Source organism: Equus quagga, chromosome 7 (assembly GCF_021613505.1).
Source record: "Equus quagga isolate Etosha38 chromosome 7, UCLA_HA_Equagga_1.0, whole genome shotgun sequence".
NCBI classification, from domain to species: domain Eukaryota; kingdom Metazoa; phylum Chordata; class Mammalia; order Perissodactyla; family Equidae; genus Equus; species Equus quagga.
Genome location: NC_060273.1, coordinates 108,738,771 through 108,761,427, shown reverse-complemented (window position 1 = coordinate 108,761,427; position 22,657 = coordinate 108,738,771). Strand labels below are relative to the sequence as shown.

General features: G+C 39.7%; 1 protein-coding gene across 4 annotated transcripts in view; it reads left to right on the top strand.

The window, feature by feature from the left end:
- Window positions 1-22,657, top strand: part of MACIR (macrophage immunometabolism regulator) — a 212,830-nt gene that overhangs the window by 44,989 nt on the left and 145,184 nt on the right. For all 4 annotated transcript variants that reach the window (XR_006889510.1, XM_046668139.1, XM_046668137.1 and 1 more), the window contains exon 3: window positions 10,619-10,712. Coding sequence is in view for 3 of the 4 variants with exons in the window: in XM_046668139.1 (XP_046524095.1) it covers window positions 10,619-10,712 (94 nt within the window). In the remaining variant the exon portion in view is untranslated. The remainder of the gene's footprint in view (window positions 1-10,618; window positions 10,713-22,657) is intronic.

The window sequence follows — 22,657 nt, the reverse complement described above, 5'->3', positions numbered from 1 at the left end:
TAGGAAGCCTCCCCTCCTCTTCAATTTTTTGGACGAGTTTGAGAAGGATAGGTATTAAGTCTTCTTTGAATGTTTGGTAGAATGCACCAGGGAAGCCATCTGGTTCTGGACCTTTATTTTTTGGGAGCTTTTTGATTGCTGTTTCAATCTCCTTACTGGTGATCGGTCTATTCAAATTTTCCACTTCTTCTTGGTCCATTTTTGGGAGGTTGTATGTTTCTAAGAATTTATCCATTTCTTCTAGATTATCCAAGTTGTTGGTGTATAGCTTTTCATAGCATTCTCTTATTATTTTTTGTATTTCTGAGGTATCTGTTGTAATCTCTCTTCTTTCATTTCTGATTTTATTTATTTGAGCCTTCTCTCTTTTTTTCTTGGTGAGTCTTGCTAAGGGTTTGTCAATTTTGTTTATCTTTTCAAAGAACCGCTCTTGGTTTCATTAATTTTTTCTATTTTTTTTTAGTCTCTATATTGTTTATTTCTGCTCTGATTTTTATTATTTCCTTCCTTCTACTGATTTTGGGCTTTGTTTGTTGTTCTTTTTCCAGTACCTTTAGATGCTCCTTTAGATTGTCTATTTGGGATTTTTCTTCTTTGTTGCAGTAGGCCTGAATTGCTATAAACTTCCCCCTTAAAACTGCTTTTGCTGTGTCCCACAGATTTTGGCATGTTGTATTTTCATTTTCATTTGTCTCCAGGAATTTTTTGATTTCTCCTTTGATTTCTTCATTGACCCAATCGTTGTTTAGTAGCATTTTGTTTAATCTCCACATTTTTGTGGCTTTTCTGTTTTTCCTCCTGTAGTTGATTTCTAGTTTCATACCTTTGTGTCAGAAAAGATGATGGTATTATTTTGATCTTGTTAAATTTATTAAGACTTGTTTTGTGGCCTAATATATGATCAATCCTGGAGAATGTTCCATGTGTGTTTGAAAAGAATGTATATTCTGTGGTTTTTGGATGGAATGTTCTGTATATATGTACTAAGTCCATCTGGTCTAATGTGTCATTTAAGGCCAGTATTTCCTTATTGATCTTCTGTTTGGGTGATCTATCCATTAGTGTAAGTGGAGTGTTAAAGTCCCCTACCATTATTGTGTCTATTTCTCCTTTTATGTCTGTTAATAATTGCTTTATATATTTAGGTGCTCCTATGTTGGGTGCATAGATATTTACAAGTGTTATATTTTCTTGTTGGATTCTTCCCTTTATCATTAGGTAGTGCCCGTCTTTGTCTCTTGTTACAGTTTTTGTTTTAAAGTCTATTTTATCTGATATAAGTATTGCTACCCCTGCTTTCTTTTCTTTGCCATTTGCATGTAATATCTTTTCTCATCCTTTCACTTTCAGTTTGTGAGTGTCTTTAGGTTTGAAGTGTGTCTCTTGTATGCAGCATATACATGGGTCTTGTATTTTTATCCAATTGGCCACCCTATGGCATTTGATTGGAGCATTTAGTCCATTGATGTTTAAAGTAGCTATTGATAAATATGTATTTATTGCCATTTTGTTACTTTTTTTTTTCTGAGTGTTTTAGTAGTTCTTCTCTGTTCCTGTCTTTTTCTCTTGCTCTCTTCTCTTGTGGTTTGATGGCTATCTTTAGTAATATGTTTGATTTCCCTTGTCTTACTTTCTTGTTTGCTTGTTATAGGTTTCTGATTTGTGATTCCCATGAGGACCCTATTTAATATTCTATGTATATAACAGTCTATATCGAGTTGATAGACTCTTTAGCTTGACCTCTTTCTAAAAGCTCCACTTTTTCACTCCCATCCTCCCACATTTTATGTTTTTCAAATCATATATAGTCTCTTGTTTAGTGTGTGTCTACCATTACCCTCTTATGATTGAAATAGGTGATTTTAGTACATTTGTCTTTTAACCTTCATATTATCTTCACAAGTAGATGACCTGCTACCTTTACTGTATTTTTACCTTTACAAGTGATTTTATTGCCTGATTTTTTTGTTGTTTTGTTTTTTTGATAATATATATATTTTTATCTCTATTTGTGGTCATTGCTTTCCCACTGAAATAAGTCCCTTCAGCATTTCTTGTAGAACTGGTTTCTTGGTGATATACTCCTTTAATTTTTGCTTGTCTGGGAAGCTCTTTAGCTCTCCTTCTAATCTGAATGACACCTTTGATGGATAGAGTATTCTTGGCTGTAGGTTTTTTCCTTTTAGCCCTTTAAATACATTGTGCCATTCTCTTCTTGCCTGTAGGGTCTCGGCTGAGAAGTCCACTGATAGACTGATGGGCTTCCCTTTATATGTCACTTGTGGCCTTCCTCTTGCTGCTTATAGGATTCTCTCTTTATCTTTGATTTTGAACATTTTAATTATAATATGTCTTGGTGTGGGCCTCTTTGGGCTTCTCTTGTTTGGAGCTCTCTGTGCTTCCTGAACTTGGATGTCTGTTTCCTTCCTCAGATTAGGAAAATTTTCATCTATTATTTCTTCAAATAAATTTTCTGCCCCTTTGTCTCTCTCTTCTCCTTCTGTGACACCTATAATCCAAATGTTAGCACGCTTGATATTGTCCCAGAGTTCCCTTACACTGTTCTCATTCTGTCTAATTCTTTCTTCTTTTTTCTGTTCTGCTTGGGTGATTTCCTCTAGTCTTTCCTCTAGCTCACTCATCTGTTCTTCTGCTTCTTCTACTCTGCTATTGAGTCCCTCTAGTGAATTTCTCATTTCCAGTATTGTATTCTTCATTTCTGATTGTTTTTTTTTAAATATCTTCCAGTTCTTTGCTGATGTGCTCACTGTGTTCATCCAGTCTTCTTCCCATACTCTGAGCATGCTCATGATATTTTGTTTGAACTCTTTGTCAATTAGGTTGCTTGTTTCTGTTTCATTTAGTCCTTTTTCTGGGGTTTTGTCCTGTTCCCTTGCTTGGAAAGTGTTCCTTTGTCTCCTCATTATGCCTCTATTTCTGTGCTTATTTCTATGTATTAGGTGAGTCAGCTATCTCTCCCAATCTTGGAGAAGTGGCCTTATGTATGAGATGCCTTGTGAGGCCCAGCAGTGTGCTTCCCTCTCATCACCAGTCCAGAAGATCCAGGAGTGACCCCTTTGTGGGCTACTTGTGTCCTTCTTCTGAGGCAGGGTTGCTCCCACTGCCAGAACCCAGGGAGTCTAGTCTTTCCTTCCCTGGCCAGCTGTTTGTAAATCCGGTCTGGGGAGCCTCAGCACCATTGGCTACAAAGTCTATCAGCACACTCCTATTACATTTTTCCTCTTATTTGGGTTGGTACCCAGTGTAGCTTGTTGCTAAGCTCAGGGGCTTACAGTTGCTATAGGCCTCAGGCCTGCAAGGCTGTTGTCAGTGCTCTTAGGAGTGCAGCTGAGTGGGGCTGGCCCTAGGCTCAGGAGCACTCACTTAATTCAGGCTTTGGAAGGTGGAGCTGATCCTTTTTATGGCTATTTGTGAAGCACAGGTCTTCTGTCGCTGATAAGCTTCACCTCCCACAGGACCACACACACTGTCAACACAGTCCTGGTCTGTGCATGCTTCTCAACCCCCTGGAGCATACCCTGACACTGCATTGCAGAGGCCCCCACCTCTCCACCAATGCCCCCCACAGTTCACCTGGTCCTCACACAGGCCCTGCCCCACAGAGGCAGACACCCTTTCCTGCCTGTAGAGGATCAAGTTACCCAGTCAATGCAGGCTGAAAAGTAGCCTGAGGGCTTGCTGTTAGCTGGGGCCAGTCCCTAGGGCGAGTTGCCTACCCTGGCTGAACTGGATTAAATCTGTGCTCTAGCGGGCATGGCAGACCCCTGGGCTAACAGGCCAAGGGATGAACCTCAATGACGCCCACCCGGGTCTATGTCAGCATGCCTGGACGAGTTCAGAAAAATGGCCCCGACCAATGTCTCAGTCTCTGGAGAGGTCCCTCCTCTCACCAAGATACCCCCAGAACCTACCACATGAGTCTCGTTTCACCACAGGATTGTCAGCCTTCTCTCTGGTGATTTTAGGTTGCTGCAGTGAGTGAGTTTGTGCTTGGGCCCTTTAAGACCCGGGTCTTTTCGGCTTTTGGCCGATAGCTTTTCTGAGGGTATCCTCGCTGCAGTTAATAGCCAGCAAAGCCAGACAGTAAGACCCTCGTCTCAGTTGGGCTGAGTCTGAAGGATGCTTATAGTAGTATCAGCCCCTGCTCTGGACCTCACTCCTCCAGGGAGGGCTGCGTACCTTAGGGTGGCTCCCACCTGGCCAGCTAAGAAGCTCTGCTGCTCCCAAAGGTGGCTTTTTTCCTCTCCAGCAGGAATTTCTGCCTCTTCCACGTTAGTCAGGATTGTCCCTTGTTGTGGGGGTTCTTTTCATCCAGTTTACAGTTTTCTCTCCAGGGTAATTTTTCCCAAAGTAGTGGTAACCTGGTTGTGTTTGTGGGAGGAGATGAGTTCAGAGTCTGCTTATGCTGCCATCTTGAATAATCTCTACAACATGATTTTTGTGTTCTATACAATGATACATGCTCATCCTTTATATGGGTATGTTTTACTTTATTTAACTAATCCCCCGTAGCTGAATATTTAGGTTTATTTATTTATTTTTGCTTGAGGAAGAGTGGCCCTGAGCTAACATCTGTGCCCATCTCCCTCTATTTTGTATGTGGGACGCTGCCACAGCATGGCTTGATGACTGGTGTAGGTCTGTGCTTAGGATCCGAACCTGGGAAACCAGGCTGCCGAAGTGGAGCACACTGAACATAACCACCACACCACTGGGCTGGCTCCTTAGGTTGTTTTTAATGTTTCACTAATAAAAAACCCAGATGAGCTTCTCTATTCAGAATTTTTTGTACCTATAACTTCTTTGTGCAATATAACTGATTCTTTCCTCAGAAATCACCCTAAAACTTAGAGGCATAAAACAAAAACAATCCTTTATTATTGGGTCAGGGATTCAGGAGCAGCTGGGCAGGGTCTTTCCTGAGGTTGCAGTTAGATGTTGGTTGGGGCTGCAGTCATCTGAAAGCTTGATGAAGGCTGCAGGATCCACTCCATGATGCCTGATGCACGTGGCTGGTAAATTGGTGCTGGTTATGGGTGGGAAGCCTTTGTTCTTCACCACATGAGCCTCTCCACAGGTCTGCTTATGGCGGCTGACTTCCCCAGAACAAAACATTCCAGAAAGCAAGACAGAAGTTGCAATGCCTTTTATGACCTCACAAAGGAAATCACACACTCTTACTTCTGCCATTTTCTGTTGCTCACTGTGGTAAGCAGAATAGTGACCCCTCAAAAGTGGCCTAAACAGTGGAACTTGTGAATATGTTATCTTCTATCACAAAAGGGAATTTGCAGATGTTAAGTTAGGATTTTGAGATGGGCAGATTATCCTGGATTATCCAGGTGGGTCCAGTGTAATCACAAATGATGTTATTAGTAACACAGAGACACAGGAGAATTAGAGTCAGAGAAGGAGATGTGACTACAGGAGCAGATGTCAGAGTGATGTGGTTGCTGGCTGGAAGGAGGCCATGAGCCAAGAAATGCAGGCAGCCTCCGGAAGCTGAAAAAGGCAAGGAAACAGATTCTCCCTCAACGCCTCCGAAGAAAATGCATCCATGTCAACATCTTGATATTATCCCATTATGACTCATTTTGAACTTCTGACTTCCCAAACTATAAGATAATAAATTTATGTTGTTTTAAGCCACTGAATTTGTAGTGATTTATTATAGCAGCCATAGGATGCTAATGCAATCTTATAGCCATAGTTCATTGTGGGAGGGAACTGCACAAAGGAGTGAATACCAGGTAGCAAGGATCATTTGGAGCCATTCCACAAAAGGTATGCGTATTTTTAAGGTTTTGATATCTATATTGTCAAACTGCCCCTTAGAAAGATTGAATGAATCTCTACAACCAGAAATTTAGATAAATACAGGTTCAGTGAGATCAGAGATGTCTTTCAAATGACCAATCTTTCCAGCACATGCATCTTCTTGTGGAGGAGAATATAAAGGGGAAGTGGTTTTTAATTGTCTAGGTATCTTTGCTTCTGACATAGCCGGAGAATAGGTAGCAAATGGGAGGTCTCCAGCCAAGGACCCGTCTCTATGCGTCTTGAGGCCATTTTCTTTTCCCATCACAGTTTATTCTGACCCTCTTCGATAAAAGTAAATTCTTAGTTTCAATTCTGTAAACGTATTTTCACCTAACAGAATTTAAGAAACATGTCATACTTTAAAGCCAAGAGATTCCTAAATATAGCTGAATTTTTGTTTCCTTTAATATTACTCTGAGATTGGCTCTCAATCCGGTGAAGATTTTCATAGGGTTCTGAACAGAGGAGCTTGAAATAGACACATGTGTGTTTAAGAGGAGGCAAGTGATTTCCATAGTAGCTAAGGTGAGCTGCTCCTTTGCAGGAGGCACAGTGTCTGCTGGGGGAAATTTAAAAATGCTTATCTCCAGCTCCCTGTTGATCGCACCTAATATCTGAATGTGTTTTCATAATGCTGACCTTACGGTCTTGGGCCATGGTGAGTGAGGAAAGACTTATTTTTTCAATGGAGTATGTACTGACCAACAGAGAAATGCTGAGCAGGGGTCTTTCTCATTTTAGAAGTTATTTTCTTTTTCCTGGAGGATATAAATGCTTTAAAAATTAATTAAGCCAAAAAGGAGATATGCCAGCAAGCACATGCTATTTCCAGCAAGGAAGTCCAGATCCCTCAGTGTGCTTTTCCTGGCTTTCCCCACTATACTCACAGACTTTCTCAGTCAAAGGGGATTTAGAGGCCACTTAGATCCCCTTATCTTAGAAGTGAGGGATCCGACGCCTACGGGCTTGATCTGCCATGAAAACTCAGGATGTGTAAATACTAGACCAAGTACTAGACTGAAAAAGAATATATTTTATTTACCATTCAAGTGGCTTTGGAGTTTCTCTTTACCCTGTATCTTTTCCCTCTTCCCTGTAATCAGACAGGAACTTTCAATTGAAAATCTTGGAAAACGTAACCCAAGCTTATTTAAGCCAACAGGGTATTTATTGAGTAATGTAACTTTAAGAATAAAACAAAAACATAGATATAGAGAACAAATTGGTGGTTACCAGAGGGGAGTGGGGTAGGGGAAAGGGTGAAATAGGTGAAGGGGAAAAGAGGTACGAACTTACAGTCATAAAATAAATAAGCGATGGGGGTGTAATGTACAGCATAGGGAATGTAGTCAACAATATTGTAATAGCTTTGTATGATGACAGATGGTTACTAGTCTTATCAGGGTGATCATTTTGTAATGTAAATAAATGTCAAATCACTGGATCATACACCTGCAAAATGTAAAATCTACAGATAGATTTGACTCCTGTGAGGTTTGACTCAGATACTCAAATGCTTTCTCCAGGACCTGACTTCTCCCTCCGTCTCTTTGTTCTATTTCCTCTGTGTCAGATCCATTTTCAAATCCACTTCATCCTTGCAGGGATATTAGCCCTATCATTCTGCAGGTTCACTTCCAGTAGGAGAGAGCTTGCCTCTTTCCTGGCTGCTGAGCAAGTTTCCCTGCGTCATATTGTCCTGTGCTCATCACTAAACCAATGTTATTGGCCAGGATGTTGCATTGTTCTGATTTGTCAGACCTGAGTCAGGTGCCAGATCCCTGGAGCAGGGAGGTGGAGCCAATGCTTTTTGAGTCACAGGGACTGAGAGTTGTGGGAAATTCTGGATATTGTTACTAAAAGGAGGGGAATGGATGCTGGCCACCAAGTTTCAAATGGCATTCTGTATTCCCTTTAAAAATGTCTTCCTTTTCATTTCAGTTGTGGAGTACCTACCAAGTGCCAGCTATACATTTGAGATAAAACAGACAAGGTCTCTGACACGTGGAGTTTGTAATCTGGGAAAAGGGATGGGTGTGTGCAGAAATGATCATTAACATAAATAATCCCACAAATAGGTTAAATAAAAAAACAAACAAAAAGTGTTAGTGCTTATCTACTAGAGATAGATGCTGGAATATTTACAGATAAAATGATGTGATATCTGGGATATCTTCTTCCAAGTTGTCTGGGTTTGTGTAGGGGGGTGGATAGTGGATGGGGTGCAGATGAAAAAAATTGGTTAGATAATTGATGAAGCCGGTTGATGAATGTGTGGGGATCCATTATACTATTCTCCCTGCTTCTGTAAGTGTTTGAAATTTTCTATAATAAAAGTTTAAGAAAGCAATCCTACAGACAAATATGCTATTGGATAAGTGCCATGAAGGAAAATAAAATTATATATATAATGTACAGGAGGACCCAACTAAGTTTCAGTGGTCAGGGAAGAGTTTCCAAGGAAGTGATGTGTTGCTCATCATCTCAAGCGTCACTAATATTGAGGAGGACAGTACATAACATCCCTCTCTTTCCACTTGAGTTTGGAACGAATTGAGAGAAAGACGCAGGAGACAGACAGATGGAGATCAAAATGTCAGCTTTATTACTGATACAATTTAGGATGTGGCTTACATGTGTGGTCGAATAAGCTTGCTAATACTCCTCTGAATTGAATTTATGCTGGAAAACTGCAGGCAAGGTTGCAGATCGGAATATACCCTCATGAAAGCTGGACTAGGGAGCAAGATAAGTGCTGGCCGGGGATACCCAACTGTCCTAGGATGGAGGGAGGAGTGAGTCAGAGTGGGATAAAAAGCCATAAGTGTCACCACACAATGGATGCATGAGGAGTGGAGGGATAAATGTTCCTCTCTGCATGAGGGATGAGGGGTGGAGAATAGGGAAGTATTTCCTGGGCAGATGGAACAGTGTGTGCAAAGGCCCTGTCTATATGATGTACAAGGCACTGTGCCTAGTGCTGGGGGTATATAGGATTGAACAAGGTTTGGTCTCCACCCTCAAGTTGTCCATGACTTATGTGGGAGACAAATATGGAAAGATCAAACCACAATAGACAGGACACACTTAAATATTGCTAAGGAGGAGCAAGTGCAATATAGGTTGACATTATAGAGGAAGTCAAGATGAATTCTGAGCGTGTACTAGTAGAGGAGAGAGAGAAGGAGGGCAAAGGGAAAGGAAGAGGAAAATTAGGAAAGTCTTCCCGGAAGAGCAGTTATTTAACTGGTCCTTAAGGGGGGTAGAATTCCCATAAGGGGAGGAGCAAGGAAGGGCACTCCAGGCAAAGGGAACTGCATGGGCCTCTCCTGGCCTATTTCTGTCCAGTGTTCCCACCTTTGTAATTGTCGCCACATTCTTCTGGCTTCCCAGGGAGGGGAGCCTCCTCCCATCACCTCCCTGAGGTTCTGTGAAGCCTCAGAGCACAGACCCGGCTTTCAGAGCTCCCACTGTCCCCCCAAAGTGATGCCACCCTCAGGCTGCCTGATGGGCTTGTGTGGGAGAAGGGCTGTAAGTGAGCCAGGAGGCAGGTCCACAATTACAACAAATTTATTAATGGTTTGAGGTCAAGATTGCAGAGAATCAGAATTTGTCTCAGCGGAATGTAACACACTTGGGTGAGTGGCAGAGGAGTTTTCATTGTATGCTGCTGCTGTCACATGAAATGACATTGTCATCCTTTTCTCTTCCCCCTACTTTCTAAAGCTTTTAAAGTAACAGGCTTGAGAGAGTGCCTTTTTAGAAGTGGGAGGAGTAGTGGGAGAGAAATTTTCCTTCTCAGGAGAACATGTGACAAGTCTTCATCTGATGTCTTTTGCATAAGTAGTGGGATTCCCACTTAAGACTCTGTTATTCTTAAAGAAAACAATAGATTGAAAGCATGTCTATTTTCAAAGATTCATCAAAGAGCTATCTGTGTTTAGGACTTTAAAGTGTTTTTCTTGCCCTAAAATAATTTACATGTAGTGAAAGCACAGGTGAGGTCTTGCCACACTGAATATTTTTTAACCTTTTAGCTTTTACAGCCCCAGGTTGCAAGCAAGCAGTTTTAAGGGATGCATATTTAGGTAAAAGAAGAGGCAACCTTTTATCAGAATGCTAAAGGGTTTATCAACAGGCTGTTGTTGACCAAAGGAGACAATTTGGAACAGCCTTCCAGGGCTCCTGTTACAACCCTTCAGGTTATAGCTACTCAGCACATGTGAAAAAGGCACCCTTCCTCCAGGGAGGCAGCCCCAGGCCAGCTTGGTAGAGTGTGGAGCCCAGAGCACCTGCTGGGTTTCAGTGCCTACTTTGTCCCTCGGCCAGGGCCCTTCTTTAGTGACCCACCTGCAGACTTATGGCTATGTTCAGCAACAGGCTAATGTGTTATTGGCTACTCTGGTTTGGGTTGCTGAATTTCCTTATTTTTGCCAAAATTACATCCTTTTAAACTTGAGAGTTGTGATAGCTCATTTCACGTGTCAACTTGACTGGATCATGGTGTGCCCAGATATTTGACTAAACATTATTTCTGAGTGTGTCTGTGAGAGTGTATCCACGTGAGATTAGCATTTGAATTTGTAGACCAAGTAAAGCAGATTGTCCTCCCCAATGTGGTTGGACCTCACCTATACAATGATACAATGCCTTGAGTGAATACAACAAAAAGGTGAAGGAAGGGACAAGCTCTCTGTCTCTGCCCAGTTGAGTTGGGGCATCAGTCTTCTCCTCCTCTCAGTCTGGGACTTACACTGTCGGTGCTCCTGGTTCTCAGGCCTGCGGACTTGGACGGGAACTACCCTGCAAGTTCTCCTGGGATTCAAGCTTGCAGAAGGCAGACTGTGGGAGTTCTCAGCCTCCATAATCATGTGAGCCAATCTTTTATAATAAAACTCTTTATATATATATATGTGTGTGTGTGTGTGTGTGTGTATATACACATACATAAAATCTCTGATTGGTCCTGTTTCTCTGGAGAACCCTAATACAAGAGTCAATGATGATCTAAAATTGTTTGATTTCTCAAGAAATACATCAAGAAGTTTTCTTGACCAAAAGATATTCATTCTCTTTAGAAGCCCTTTTTTTCCTATCTGATTTTCCACGTCACTTCCCCTTTCAGACCACAACATTGCCAATCTTCTCACTCTTTTTGTTTCTGGCTACTTTTCTGCAGTGCCCTTCAGCGCTCCTAAGGCTCCTCTGGAAATCCCAGTTTATTCATGTCCATCCTGGTAGGGATGTTCTATGGCGAAGGGTCAAGGAGTAGAATTTTTGATTTGGTCAGTTTAGAAATGGGTCATATCCCTGAATTAACTCAAGAGTTCCTGCACATTTGAAATTAAGACTATTAAAGAGAGAATTCAGATTTCATAGAAACTTTGTTTATATTTATATATTTGATTTACTCATCCATTTATTGAGTGCCAGGTACTGAGCTAGGTGCTGTGGAGCAAACAGAGAAGAATAAGATATTGTCCATATCCTCAAGGTTCTTGCAGTTTACTGACACAGTTAGACAAAAATAAATATATTATGATACAAGATACAGTGGGTCTAATAAGCAAGTTCCAAGTGCTACAGTAGTTCGGATGGAGAGGAGATCTCTTCTGATTAGTAGGAAATGGAAATCTTGGAAGTGACTTTTGAACACAGATTGAAGAACAAATGGGAAAAAACAATGAGATGGGAGGCAGAATTACAGACTGGTGGTGTGGCAAAGCGTAGACAATATTAGGAAGGGCATGTGGTCTGATTTAACTGAAGCATAGGGTATGATGATGGTAATAATAATGAGATAAATTATTTACTGAATATTTACTATTTGCATGCACTGTTTCTAATCTGCAAATTCTATAAGGAAGGCACTGTTAGTCCCTTTACAGATGAAAAGATCTTCATTTCAGAGAAGTCATGTAACTTGCCCACAGTTATTTAGGTGTTAAGTGCTGGTGCTGGGAATCAAATGCAGATCTAGCTGACTCAAAAGCCTGTGTTCTTTCTACTGTACTACTACTGTCTTCAACCTGTGCATGTGGAGGAGAAAATGAGGAATGATATTTCATTCATGCAATAGATTGTGTGGGGTAAGAGAGAGGAGGCATATGCAAGGAAAAGAATATGCTTTGATTGAAAAAGACTTGTTAATAGGGTGTTTCTCTGGTAAAGGAATCCTCATAGCCAGATGACACTATGAAAAATGATGATGATGACAATAAATGTCACTTACTGAATGCCAAAAACGTGCCAAAATTACGTCATCTCTGATGCTCATAACTACATATAGCACAGTTGTATGATTTGTTCCCTGTTGTAGGGGAAAGAGCAGAAGCGTAGAGCTGGAAAGAACTTGGTTCAAATCCTGCCTCTACTCTTTTCTGGTTATTGAACGCTAGGCAGGTTATTTAATGTATATGAGCCTCAATATCCTCTGTATATCATCTGTAAAATGGGCATGTATGCATATGCCATAGAGTTATTGTGAATGTTAGGAAAAATTTTAAAAAGCTATAATCCATTTTATAACAAGAAAAGAAGAATTAGATAATTAAAATTTTACTATAGAGGCAAGGGTGTCTCTGAACATGTTTGAATGAAAAATATGATAATGACATGATGAAAATATGAATAGTCATAGTACCAAAATTTAAACTACCTTAATAAACGTTCTTTCCTTTACAAAAAGAATTATGTACCAGAACAGGCAACTGAGGATATGACTGTGAATTTAAATATGTTCTGAGAGCTGAGAGGATTTATGTTAGTGTATATAACAGCAATATATACCTAAAAATTATTGGTTGTAGAACCTCATGAAAAGAAAAACTGATTCTTACTATGTTGAAATATGCTTTTACATCCATTGTATTAATGCAGTTCTGTCTGGATTTTTAATGACAGTTTTTAATTCTTTCTGAGAAAAAAATCAGAACATCGAAAGTAGGTCAGGCTGAGCATAGGTTTCTTTTCCTAGCTTGATGTGCACTTACACTGTAGATTGAGAATTGAATCCTCTCAGAATGAAAACTGGATGATTCTGACATTTATATTGAGTATCAGAAATATTATAAACATATTTACTGAAAGCATTGCTGCGGTTGTTTTGAATATAGCATTCTTGCAAAAACCACTTGTCTAGAAGACTTTGTTTTTGCTAATAGGCTCTTCTAATTGAGACTCTTGTGTGGAAACCTCCCAGAGGGAAATCCTGTAATTACTGAAGGCAGGGAGGGAGTGTACAGCATGCTGGATAATTTCACCTTCCTGAAGCCCTAGTCCCTGACGCTTGCACTGATCTCTTACCTTATCCCAGGACACTGGACCTCGATTAACTTATCAAAAGAAATATTTGGAACAACTTTTAAGCATATGCAATTAGCAGAGTCTTTAGGATGTATTTATGCTTATCTTGTAAAATGTCAAATAACTATTCCTGGAACATATTGCAGAGACCTCTATTGAATTATCAAGTGTCACCAGGTTTGTTAAGCAGAAAAAAAATCCCCAAACTGGGAGAGTATTTTCTTGAAAGGATTCTTTTTATGACACTAGGACAAAGTGCTAAAAAATAAGTCCATCCTGAAAAATATTTTGTCAGTCTTGCCCTGGAGTAATCTATGCACAATGTATAGTTTTAAAAGTCAAATAAGTGTTTGTAATGAAATAATTAGTCTACCCCACTTTACAATCTAAATCTGAATAATTTGTTTTAATGTAGACACATAAAAATGCTACAATATCATCCGCTGCTCTTATTTTCTCAGTATTCAGGTATTTGCAAGTCTTAAAAAATTTATACATCTTAACCCTGGAATTTATCCTATTTTAGGAATTTATCCCAGGTAAGTAGTCATACATTTAGATGCATAAAATGTACAAAAATGGTGGCTGTAACATTATTTATGACAGTAAAAATATTGGAAACATCCTAAGTAATAATAGGAGAGTGCTTAAATACATTAGACTAGACTTATACATTGGAATATTAGGCAGCCATTAAAAATTTTGCAGAATAGTTGACAACTTCAGGAAATTCTTGAGGTTTGATGTAAGGATTATAATGAAGATTGTGCGTACAGTATCTTTCCAGATGGTAAAAATGTCAAAATATGTTTGTGTTAAAATTATTGGAAGGAAATACATCAAAATATAACTGCCTGTTTTGGGGCAGTGGGATTTTGAGTGATTTGTTTCCTTTCTTGTTGTTCGTTCATTCATTCATTCATTTAACAAGTCTTTATTGAGAACCTAACATGCGATAGGCAGTACACTAGAGTTGCACATTCAGTGGTAAGCAAAAATAGTCTCTGCATCATCATCCTTCCAATCTAGTGGAGAAGATATATATTAATAAAACACCATGCAAACAAATGTAAAATTACAACTGTGATAAGTGCTAAGAGGGAAGGCAACCCTGAGAGCATGCAATAGAGAACCTAGCGTAATTTGGGGTTTAGTTCACTGAGGAACTGACAAGCGTACTTAAACTTGACTCGTGGGTAGGAGATTTAAGCAGATGCACGGGGGAGGAGGATGGGGAGAGCATTCCTTTGCAAAGGAACAGCATTGGAAAGTCCCTGTGGTAGGATGGAACATGGTATGTTTGAAAAAGCAAAAGGGGGCTGAATGTGGTGATGTGGCAAGAGGGGTTAGGGAGTGTAAGATAGGATTTTCGTTTTTGAAATTTCACTCATTTTTATAATGTAAAAAGAGATTGGAGGGAGGGAAAACAGAATCAGGGAACCAAGCTGGGGGATTAATAGCAGTAGAACAGGTAAGTGATCATGGTACACTGGATTAAGGAGATGAGGGTGCAGATAGTCAAGTGGATGGAATCAAAATACATTTAGGAGGTAACAGTGAAATGGGCTTGATGATGGATTATACATGGGGGTGAAGGATCAGGGAAATCTGAAGAGGACGTGTAGGTTTCTGGCTTGAGCAACTGGTTGGAAGGTGGTGCCAGTCACTGAGGTAAGTACTTGGGAAGAGGATCAGACTTGAGGGGGAGATTATGTGTTTGGTTTAGGACATGTTAATACGAGATGCCTTTGAGATATCCAAGAGGAGATAATAGTAGGCAGTTGGATATATGGGTCTTAGCTCAGAAAAGTCCGAGTTCATTCACTCTCTTATCCCTAGTATTGGCACATTGTAGTCATTCAATAAATATTTATTGAATGAATGAATGAATGAATGAATGGACTGGAAAAGTAAATTTGAGAGTCATTGGCTTATGGTTGATAACTGAAGTCCTATTGGATAAAATTCCTAAGATCAGAATATGGAATGAGAAGCAAAGATAACAGGGAAAAATGCCATAGGAAATCCTCCATTTAATAACTTTGAAGAAGGAGAAAGAACACAGAGAAGTGGCGAGAAAACTAGATGAGTTGCTATTATGAAAACCAGGAGGAAGAAGTCAACTCTGTCAAAACTGCTGATAAGTCATGCATGGTGATGACTGAAAATGTACTTTGGGTTTAGATGTTGAAAGCAGACACAGACGCTCTTGTCTGTTATGCAAGGAAGATGTCTGTTTATCTGTTCAGCTGTTTTAGGATGTTTTCCTAATGTTTGCAACATGTCTATACTGATGGCGTCTTCTTCTGATCCTACTTGCTGGCCCCACTACTCACATTTTCTCTTGTTTATGACATCCTGCCTTACTAGTCAATAGACTGTAAGATTATAAGCTTCTTATTGCCTAGTCGTATACTCAAAGAATATGTGTTGCATTAAAAGGAAACATGGCACTTTCGAAATTATATTTCATGTAAGGATATATATGTTGCCTTTTTAAGCTTTTAAAGGGTAGAGCAAATAAAATCAATTTTAGAGCCAGAAGTGCTTGATGTCTACATAATTTTTCTTATTAAGTAACAATAAGCTATCTAGCTGAGTAGCAAAGAAATTAAATGCCCATCGATGTTGTTATTATTTGGTGTTATTACTAAGATGATCACATTGCCATTCAGTTTGCCACTCTGTGCAAAGCAAACTGATATACACTGAAAATGAGCAGTCTAGTGTGAAGAAAAGATGTGTGTTAGCTACTTTCACACTCACGAACAAAATCAATATTGTGACATAGTTAACCAATTTCCAACAAATAATAAAGTGTATTTTAAAATATTCAACAAATTTAACTCATTAATTGGTCTATGTGATTCTCAATCAAAAGTGTCAAATACTTTTATTATGGGAAACTCTTTATACTGACAAAAATGTGAACAGCCCCACCCTCATATTACAGTAATGCCACTTAGTAGCTATTGAATGAGAAGATAGATACTTTTGAATGATACTGGACCATATGCAAATCTAATAGGAAAGTTTGAGAATTTATAATAAACATGTATTTGAGGATATGTGTATCAAAGGGGTGTGTATGTGGGAGGATACTAATTGGTTAGAATTTGGGAAAAGTAGCTGTTGAACTCCAATATCGAGGGTAAAGAACAGCTGAGCAATAGCTTTCCAATGATCAATTTTGAAAGGATTTATGGGGAAAATGGCACTTTGGGAGATTTGAAATTAATGGCAAAGAATGGATTGGTGTTTTTGAGGGGAAGTGTGTTATACAGGCCCTTGGCACTTCACTGAAAAAGGTCTAGTGGTGGGCATAAAATTATGAATAGACTGGGGTGTGTGCAGGTATGTCTGAGACAAGGTTGAGGTGACATGAGTCATTTGACGGGAAGGAAAATAAGACTAAACTCCCAGATTCATTTTCCTCTTCATTTCCCTGACAGAGTCAGAATTAGTCAACTTTAATTCCCAAGTTGCTTTGCCTCTACAAGGTGATTCTTTATTTTGCACCATGATCCTACGCACTCTTGTATATGCTGTTGTTTTCTAATTAGTATTGGCAAATACAGAATTATGCTCTAGATGTGAGAAGAGTTACAAAATTCAGAAGGTAATTGCCTATCACTTGTGCTTTTTTGAATGTTGAGGAGTGGAGGGAAAGAAAACTGTCTAATGGCACCATAAGAATTTGTCCTTTGGGAGCTAATCCAAAACAGTTTCAGACATGGCTATGTAAAAATGTGATTTATAATTCAGCTTACAGGCTATATAACATTCTATTTTAAGACAGAGGATCTGGAGTAAGCATGCTTCAGTTCAGATCCTGTCTCTGCCCCTTAATAACTATGTGACCTTGAACATCCTACTCAAACTCTGTATGTCTCAGTTTCACAACATGGAGTTGTTTTATGGTGTTGAGGATTCAATGAGATGATCCATATAAAGTACTTGGAATAGCATCTGGGATTTAGAAATGGCTTAACTAATGTTAGTTGTTGTTTTTATTATTCTTTCTCATTAGTGTGGTATTACCAGTGGTATTCTATACTGCACAATATGAATGTCAGCTTTTTTATTTGCATAAAACTGCTCACTGATTCATTAGCATTAATTCTTGATAAATCCAACAAGTGGCTGTTAATACACATTAAATCATTATTGTGAGTGGATGAAAATTTGACTTTAGACATTGACTTAGTGCATGAAGTAAATCTATTCATTTAAAGCTGTCGAAATTTCCCATCTCAACTCTTAGCTAGAATCATCAGATTCCGAACATAGTCTTAGGAAAAGCACGGAGCAGCAAGCTCTCTTCCACATAGCCCTAAGCCCTGAACTCCCCAGCCATTAGGCATTTTGACTTCTGGTGATCTCTGACGACATAAAAAAAGTTAGCTGTTTTCCCCATGCCATTTAGAGTAAAGTCCTTAGACCACAAGCAACAACAATTACTCATAAATGAACGACAACATAGTGGTCTTACAAAATTTAAGGAAATAATAACATTTGGTTTTACTTTTTAATTGTAGGTGATTTAGAGTCAATATTCTTGGTCGAGCTTGAGAGAGTTTCCAAAGTATTACAATATAAAGAAGGCAAATATTGATCGAAAAAAAAACACAGTCTCAGGAAATTCTGCAGTGGTTAGTTTGAATGCTCTATATTTGAACAATGGAGTAAGTATCCGTGAAGTGAATTGGCAGTCAATACATTCTATGCAACACAGCTCAATTGATTACGCACCTAACAACAAAATGTCTAGCTACAGAAGTGCAAAGTATCCTCACTTAACATTAATACCCTTTCAGCCTGTCTATTTACACTTTATACAATGTGGAATATAGTACTGATTGTATTAATCATTAATTAGTTGTACTGATTGTCTTAGTCATTACTTAATCATTAATCACTCTCAAATAATAGAATGTTAAAATTCTCCTTGAACAGTTTGAAAAGCCCGTATGTACAAGTCACAATCGTGTCACTATGAAATTGGGCAGTGAATCTATTGTAGGTGCAATTACTGAAGTTCGTAAAATTTAGGTGACTTTTTTTTTTTATGTCAAATAGAGTTTATCAGTGGCCAGAGATGACAACAGTTCTTTGTGCAGTTATGGTGTGACAAAGTCATACATTCAGTTCAAATGAAATTCCCTTTTATGTCACACCATACCAGAGATGTTGAGCTTTGAGAACTTTGGTGTGGATGACCTAGAACTCAGCAGAACAATACGGTACAATTCATATCTGGGTTAACAAGCCCTTTGTAGTGCATCCTACTGACCACTTTCATTTGTCAAGTTGCTTGTTGGAACGTTTCTTGTAATGAGCCAAAGATAGAGAAATAAAGACAGATTTATCTCATGCAAAAGTTTATACAGCCTACTTTAACTGTACAAATTGGGGGACAAAGATCACAGAGTTAATTAAAATCCTCAGGTGATCCTTAGATCTCACATGTGTTTTAGCTTATTCTGCTTCCAAATCTTTTACAGAGCTACAAAGATAAAACAGAAGGCATTAACTTTATATATCACCATGACCTTTCTCTCTACGCATTGATGAAGAAGGTAATGAGCAGTGAAACAGAAAAAGAGTAGACAGCAGAAGGGAAAAAAAAGGGCTCAAGATCATCTGCTAGCACTTTAGGCTTAGTATAATCATGAGTTGACAGCTTTTGGATAATATCTTTCCAAATTAGATGAGGGCAATGTGTCTAATTTTTGTTTCTGAGAAAACTAAACACTCCCCTCATGCCTCATAATGCACAAAATACACACCCTTCCAGCGTTGCCTGATTATCTTACACTGAATTGTTCTGTTAGTGAAGAAGCATCATTGCCTTGGGACAAGAAGGCACACATGATGAGAGAATGTGGTCTGGTACTTAGTTACAAAACGCAGCTGTGCCTCTGTTTCTTGAGGACACACTGAGCGAAAAATACTACAACAGACACTCTTGATTAAGCTGACATAGACTCAGGAGGCGCCAGGCAAAAGAAAAGGGGAAAGATAGAAGAAATGGTTACTATCAAATGTACTAGACATTTTCCTTCAAAAGCCAATATTAAAATCTGGGTTAGTTGTAAGTCAGAGGTGGAGATTCTGAAACAAAGAGGAGAGATAATAGAGATAATTTTGTTGATGTTGCTTGTTTTTCACATTCATTTCAACTCATTTATGAGAGACGCATTTTTGTAATAGGTTTTTGAAATGTGCATATTGTGAAGCGTGTGTGTGTATGTATGTGTGGTTGGCATTATGTGTGGGTGGTGTTGTTATGTGTGTGTGTGATGAGATGAAGTGTGTGTGGTGGTGGGTGGTGTATGTGTTTGTGGTTGTGTGTGAGAATGGTGGTTAGTGTATGTATGTGGGAGGGGTGGTTGTTGTTGTTGTTGTATGCATGTGTGTGTATGTTTGGTGGGAAGTGTGGGTTTAGCTTCTGTCCAGGTAGGCCGCTGAATTAATATTTGGCCATTTGAACAAATGAATCTTTGGTGTCAGATTATGGGGAAGCACAGATCAATGCTGAGATGCTGGCCATTTGCTTTAAAGTCTTTATTGCTAACCAGTGCCTGTGCAGGTGAGTTTCTATAGCATGTCTTGAGGAAATCCTGAGCCTCCTGCAAAAGCAGCTGCCCTTGAACTCTGATTGTTGAGGAGACCCTCCCTAGTTGGAAATCTTTTCAGTCAACTTAAGGAGGACAGAGTGAATGAATGAGAGTGGAGAGAGATTGAGAGAAAGGGAGAAGGGGAGGGCGAGAGGGTTATGGAGAGACAGAAAACAGAGAAATCTCTGCTGTTGAGCTCTGTGCAGCTCTGACATCGCTAGCACACTCTTGGCTTTTTTCCTGTGAGGATTCTCCTTGACCCTGGGGGTAGTCTGGGTTCCCATGGCTGACAGAATATCTCTGGAGGCGCTTCTCTGATTATTTGCAACTTCTATAAATAAGTGGGGACTAACGAAGCTGGTGCTGGGTGGCATTGCAAATCAACAACCACCTTTCAACCAACCTTATTTGGGGCAAAATTAATCTTTTCAACTCTTCACTAAAAAGCCCTGCAACAACTCAAACCCCCGATTCATACTGAGCCACAATATCCCCGTTTGGACACAGAACAACCTTCCTTCCTCAGATAACATAATTTTTAAATAAGCAAGTGGAAAGGGGAGGATAGCCCCCCTTTTTATTATCTGGTATGTATACAAGGTGATTCTACTTCAATAATTGCAATGGCCAGAGAAGAATTGTTGCTTCTTTGATTCTGTGACTCTGTTTTGTCCTCAGAGGTGTATCCAAAAAAATCAATGTCAACTGGCTTTAGAGGAAATGTTTGTAATGGGCCTGCTGCTGCCAAGTCTCCCATTGATGCTTGATCAATGTCTCTGTGCCAGTGATAGAAGCTCTGTGACTTCAGCAGCCTGGTTCTGAGCAGACCATCTCAGGGACTCAAGTGCTTACAGAGGTCAGACAGATATCATAAATGGGTGGAGCAATTAGCCATATGACAATAGGAAATATGAGGGACTGTGCAAAACTGCGGAACGTCTCTCTCATGTAAAGGAGGCAGCTAGTACTTGTCCCGGTCAATTGTTGCCATGAGGAAATGAGAGCCGTGTGTTGTGGGAACATCTCTTATGGTTTCTCTCCATATCTAGTATAAGAAACAGACTAAGTTGGGGTCACATACAGTTAAACTTATGAATGGATCACCCTGAAGAAAAGGATTAGGGAATCCTCTGATAGTAAAATCTCTCATGGAGGAGCACGTTAGTTTCTTAAGGGCTGCCATAATAGAATGCCACAGATGGGGTGGCTTAACTGGCAGAAATTTATTTTCTCACAGTTCTGGAGGCTGGAACTCCAAGGTCAAGGCATTGGCAGGTTTGGTTTCTTCTGAGGCCTGTTTCCTGGGATTGCAGAAGGCCACCTTCTCACCTGATCTTTTCTCTGTGCTCAAGCATCCCCAGAGCTCAAATTTCCCTTGGTGTGTCCACATTTCCTCTTCTTATAAGGATGTCAGTCAGATTGGATTAGGGCCCACCCTAGTGGTCTCGTTTTAAATTAATCACCTCTTTAAAGACCCTTTCTCCAAACACAGTTACACTCTCAGGTACTGGGGTTAGGGCTTCAATAGATGAATTTTGAGGGGGTACATTTCAGCCCATAAGGCAGCACCCCACAGTCTAGGTTCTGCAGAAGCAGGCAGCTTGGGCATCTGCATTCCATTCTCCTCATTCAGACCAGTAGACAAGTATGTATTATAAATAAGGAGGGAACAATTCCAGCGTCACATATGCAGTGACTTAATTAATGGTTTAAGCTTATCCCTGAGACAAGAATCCCCAAAGAAACTTGTGATTAATACAGATTATAAAGGCTTGCTAGAGAGAGTGTGGAAATACTTGACTCCTGCAACAGAATCAGCTTTTCATCATTGTGAGCCTTATTCCATTTTGGAGATGGCATTGTCCTTAAATAGTTAGTAATTGGTACTTCAGTGCCTTCTGGCATTTGTTGCCAAGCACAGCTCTTATTCTCTAAGACAAAGCATCTTGGTGAGAAATGGTGGTTTATGCTCTCTGTCTCCATGTTGCCAGTCTTAGAAGTCCATAAATGCTTAGATTTCCAGGTAGAGGCTCCCACATTGGTGATGAGAACAACTGCCCAGACTGCTTTTTCCAGTAAGTAAAGCTGAGTCTGCCTCTTGTGAAAAAAAAAAAAAAAAATGCATAGTAGAAATTGAATATCCTAAGGGTATGCTTGAAACTCTTTACCTAAAAAAAAAAGTGCTTGTGCTTTTTGTTGGGTGGGATGAAAACCAACAATACTGATCTGGTAATTTAAGAATTTGGCACTTATGTTCTCACTTCACATTTCTATAACTTCACTTGGTTACTGGATAAATCAAAATGCTGTAAGTGCTGAAGCATTTTTGCAATCCTATGCGTAGAATATCAAAATGTGGTAGCACATCTGAAGTCCTAGGAAGTAGAGACTTCTGGAAAAGTCACAGCTAACAAACATCTGGGGTTGGATAGATGACCTAAGCTATCCTCATCTGTTTCTCCACTCAAGAATTTAGAATTAGGTCTCAGAGGCTTTAGTTCACCCATACTGGATGTGAGGGGATAGAAAAACAGGGTTTGGTGGGGAGTGTCATATTTGGACCACGTGCATCCCAAGACAGAGAAAGCCTGTCCACAGTGAGAGAGAGAAATAAAGGAGACGAACCAAGAGAAGTGGGAATGGGAGTATTTAACCTTGCAGGGTGATGGTGAGTGTAACCGTGGGTCCTGACTCCCAGTTCCTTGTTTCCTTCCCCGGAGGGGCCCAAGTGTATCTTCTGCTCTTTGGATTCAATGAAGTATTCATGTATCTCTCTAGTAAATACCACCATTTGCTCAAGACAGGTTGAAATATGCTATTTCTTAGAGTCAAAATACATCCCACACCAAGAAAAGTAATCAATTAATTGTGAAAACCATCATCATCCAATT